The sequence below is a fragment of the Ixodes scapularis genome, unplaced genomic scaffold (genome assembly GCF_016920785.2).
Source record: "Ixodes scapularis isolate PalLabHiFi unplaced genomic scaffold, ASM1692078v2 PGA_scaffold10__122_contigs__length_95168666, whole genome shotgun sequence".
NCBI classification, from domain to species: Eukaryota; Metazoa; Arthropoda; class Arachnida; order Ixodida; family Ixodidae; genus Ixodes; species Ixodes scapularis.
In genome coordinates, this window is record NW_024609836.1 from 38,724,945 (window position 1) to 38,729,642 (window position 4,698).

General features: G+C 53.1%; 1 protein-coding gene across 1 annotated transcript; it reads right to left on the reverse strand.

The window, feature by feature from the left end:
- Positions 1-3,378: 3,378 nt before the first annotated feature.
- Positions 3,379-4,434, reverse strand: LOC120849682. The gene has a single exon (XM_040221898.1). The coding sequence runs from the start codon at positions 4,432-4,434 to the stop codon at positions 3,379-3,381; it is 1,056 nt and encodes a 351-aa protein (XP_040077832.1).
- Positions 4,435-4,698: the final 264 nt, after the last annotated feature.

The window sequence follows — 4,698 nt, forward strand, 5'->3', positions numbered from 1 at the left end:
CGTTTTTGGGTGACATCTGCTGCAGCCATGTCAGAGGACAGTGGTCCGTTTCGAAGGTGAACATGGCACCTGCCAGGTAACAGGACAACTTTTGCGCGGCCCAGACCAGACAAGCACACTCCTTTTCAGAGGCGCTATACGCCTCCTCCCTTGTGGTTAGCTTGAGGCTCGCGTAGAGGATGGGGTGCTCCTCGTCCTTGATTTTCTGGCACAAAACCACACCCAGTCCCCGGTCGCTCGCGTCGCACTGGACGAAAAATGGCTGAGCATAGTCAGGTGCTCTTAGCACCGGTCGCCGCGTGAGCGCGGTCTTTAGGTTCCGGAAAGCCTGCTCCATTTTCTCGTCCCAGATGACCTTGTTGGGCTCATGCTTTCTGAGAGCATCCGTGAGTGGGCTAGCTGTCTGAGAATAATTTGCGATATATCGCTGGTAGTATCCCGTCAGGCCTAAAAACGAGCGGATCTGCGTTTTTGTTTCGGGTCTCGGGAAACTGTCTACGGCCGCTACCTTGATTTCCGAGGGTCGTCGACGCCCTTGTCCAATGACGTGACCTAAGTAGGTCACCTCAGCACGCCCCAGCTGACATTTTTCGGCTTTTACCGTAAGGCCCGCTTCACGTAGCCTACCAAACACTTGACGTAAGTGCGAAACGTGTTCTTGCCATGTTTCCGAAAAGATCGCGATGTCGTCGAGATATGGCAGTGCGAACCCCTCCATCCCGCGAAGGACGCTGTCCATGAGTTTTGAAAAACAAAATGGGGCGTTCTTAAGCCCGAAACTGAGCATCAGCGGACGGAACGTTCCGAGTGGTGAAATAAATGCCGCATAGCGGCTTGCCCGTTCCGTCAGGCGTACCTGCCAATACCCGCGAATCAGATCCAATGTGGAAATGTACCTGGCTGCACTTACCCGCTCTACCCTCTCCTCTATGTTTGGCATGGGGTAAGTTTGGTCTCTGGTGATCGCATTTAGTCTCCGATAATCGATGCACGGGCGAGGATCTTTACCCGGCACTTCCACGAGTATGAGGGGAGAAGTGTAGTCACTTTCGGCGGCCTCTATAACTCCGAGCTCAAGCATGCGTCTGATCTCTTCGGTTAGTATGTCACGTTGTCTTGGAGAGACCCTGTATGCTTTCGATCGAACTGGGGTGCCGTCTGTGAGTTCGATGTCATGGCACACCAGATCAGTACGACCAGGTCGATCGGAAAACACTTTATCGAATTCCTCGATCACATCGCGCAGGTCGCTCACCTGATCTTCAGTAAGAACTTCGGTTTTTACTGCCTTGGCCACTACCGTATCTACATCGTACAGTCCCCGTTCCCCGTTTCCCCTCCCATCTAGGAATATCCGTGGGAACTTCCTCCGGTGTGTTCCAAGCAAGGCTAACCTTCTCTTTCCTCCCCACATAGGGTTTCATCAAGTTAGAGTGGTAAATCGTTACCTTCTTTCTCGTCCCTCCTGATTCTACAGCGTAGTTCGTGTCAGAGAGCTTTTGGAGCACTTTGGCTGGGCCTTCCCATTGCACCTCCAATTTGTTTTTCTTTGAAGCTCTCAGCAACAATACCTGATCTCCAACTTCAAACTTTCGGGACCTGTCCCCCTTGTCACAGTAGAGTTTCGCCTTGAGTTGCGCCCTCTGCATGTTTGCCTCTACTACTTCCTGCGTCTCATACAAGCGATCTAGCAGCTTTAGCACATACTCCACCACCGTCGGGTCTTCCCCGTGGCCCTTCCATGATTCGCGAAGCATGCGCAGTGGTGAGCGCAGCGAACGCCCATACACGAGCTCGGCCGGGCTGAAACCCGTGGCCTCGTGTGGCACGGTGCGCAGGGCAAACATGGTGGCCGGCAGACAAGCCTCCCAATCTGTTTTCTGCTCGAAGATCAAAGCGCGAAGAACTCGCTTAAAGACGGAATGCCATTTCTCTACAGAGTTTGATTGGGGGTGGTACACTGAACTGTGGACCACGCGAATGCCACATTTCTCCAAGAAAGTGCCCGTGAGAGCGCTAGTGAACACGCTGCCCTGGTCCGATTGAATTTCAGCGGTAAATCCGATTCGCGCAAAGACAGACAGCAAGGCGTCCACTATCTCCGCCGAACTCAACTCTTTGAGAGGACATGCCTCCGGGAACTTTGTTGCGGGGCACAGTAGAGTGAGCACATACCTGTACCCCGATTTGCTCGTGGGCAGTGGACCCACTGTGTCTATGACCAGCCGGCGAAAAGGCTCAGTGATCAACGGGACGAGCTTCATCGGTGCTTTTTTCTTATCGTGTGGCTTCCCTACCCGCTGGCACGTGTCACATGATCTTACGAAGTTTTCCGCGTCGCGAAAACATCCTGGCCAGTAGTATTCCTGAAGCAGCCTGTCTTTGGTTTTCTTTATGCCAAGGTGGCCCGACCAAGAGCTCCCGTGACACAACTCCAAGAGATCCGAGCGGTATTTTTGAGGCACGACCAATTGGTCGAGGTTCCTTCCTTTACGATCTTTGTAAAGGCGATAGAGTACTCCAGCCCTCATCTGATACGAGATGTTCCGCTTACTGATTCCTTCTTTCGCGGTGTCATACAGTACAGTAAGGCTCGGATCACCCTTTTGTTGCTCCATCAGAACCTCTCGGTCTACCTGAAGCAAGGTCTGAAAACTACGCGAGGAAGGGGAAAGCAGAAGCCCCCTGTCGTCCCCCGTTTCGCAGTCCGCCCCAGCGTCTCCGTCTACCCCCTCCGTGTTTTGGCTTTCAGGGGGTTCTTTGGCCGCGCCTCCGCGTTGCGTCGGCATCGTTTCAGTTTTGTTGGCAGAAGTAATCTCCTCTTTGTCGGAGGGAGACGGACCGTCCGAGGTCGATCTACACCTCGGTGACACTTCCTCCTCTCCCCGACTCACTACCTCTGCGGCTATTTGGCGCGCTTTTGCCCTCGTGAGTGCCTGCACTGTCCTTTCGCTAAAAACGAGGCCCCTCTTCCGCAGTATCTGATCTGATTTGTTCGAAAACAAATACGGGCAACTAAGCGACAAATTCCGAGAAACAGCTGCTTCGGTCTCTAGTTTCCCAAAGGGACCCTCTACACTGACGCGAGCAATGGGGAGGCAGACTTTCTGGTCTTCGACTGCCTGCTTAATCCAGGCACACTCCCCCGTGTAGTCCCCGGGCCTAACCAATGACGGGTGCATTACATCTATGGTTGCCGCGCTGTCGCGAAGAACGCGGCAAGGCCTTCCATTTACTCTCATGTCATGCACGTAGGGCTCCAGAAGCCTCATGTTCTCATCGTCATCGGCGTAATGAAAGACGACTTTTGGTTTCCGGCAACCCGCCGCGATATGGCCACTTTCTTGGCAGTTATAGCATACAAGCGGCTTGCGTTTTTCAAACGCCTTTTTTTTCCTCGGGCTTTCCCTTCTCATTGAACCTGGGCTCTTTAGAGCCGTCCTCGTTTGGAGACTTTCCTCCGTGTCGCCTACTTTCCCCATAGCTGTCTTTGCCGGCCTTTGCCGCATGCCATTTGCCGGTTCCATAGGGCTTATTAGGCTCTCCTCTAGCTTCCCTCTTGAGCGGGCGCTCCTCTCCCGCTTTTCTGCGTGAAGCGTACTCCTCGGCCAGCTCCCCCGCCCTCTCGACGGTGTTCACGTCAGGCTTGTCCTGCAGCCAGAACCTCACAGCGTCTGGGAGGCAACGGTAGAACTGCTCGAGGGCCACGCATTCTACAACCTTATCGTGCTGCCCGTAGACGTCCGCGCTTTTTAGCCACTCAATCAAATTTGCACGCAGGTCGTATGCGAGATCCGGATATCCCTGCTCTGGTTTCTTTCGCATGGTACGGAATCGCTGGCGAAAGGCCTCTGTTGTGAGGCGATACTTGCGGAGCAGGCTCGCCTTTACCTTTGCGTACTCTTCGGCGTCCTCCCTGCTCAATCGCGCGACCACGTCCGCGGCCTCACACGGGAGGAGCGTCAGCAGTCTTTGCGGCCAAGTTTCTCGCCCGAAACCCATTTTCTCGCAGGTACGCTCAAAGTTCACCAGAAAGAGACCAATGTCCTCTTCTACTTTAAAAGGCTGCATAAGCTTCGACATTTTGAAACCCTCGACTTTCCCTTGAATTGAGCGCTCTGAGCTAGCCTGCCCGCTGTCGAGTTTCTTTTGCTCCACCTCAAGTTTTTGACGCTCAATCTCGATCTCCTTTTCTTTCAAGTCCTGTTCCCGCTTATTGAAATCGAGTTGCTGCTGTTGAAAATCGAGCTCCCGTTGTCGATTGATTTCTCTTTTCTCGACCTCTTCCCAGCTCTCCAAGATCTCCTCATTTTCAAAACCTAATGCACGAATCTTATCAATGAGCTGCTGCTTTTTGGTAGTTTTTGCTACTTGAAGTCCCAATTCCTCTGAAAGCTGGAACAATTCCGGTTTCTTTAATTTTTCCCACTCCATGCCTGCCATGAATGCCACTCACGCTCGGGATATCTCTCTACTGAGAAGTATTATAAAAACACTCTTCTCTAGTAGCCCCCTAAGTTCGCCAAAACGTCACTGACAAATTCCTAGCTAAGGAACGACACTTGGCGAACCCCCGAACGAAATGAACACTCACCGACCTCCAATGTCCGATGCTCGTGAGACCATCTCCACCGCTGCCAACCAGTTGTTTTGACCGAGCGGTGTCCGTGGTGGTGGAGGGGCGACTCGAGCCAGGCA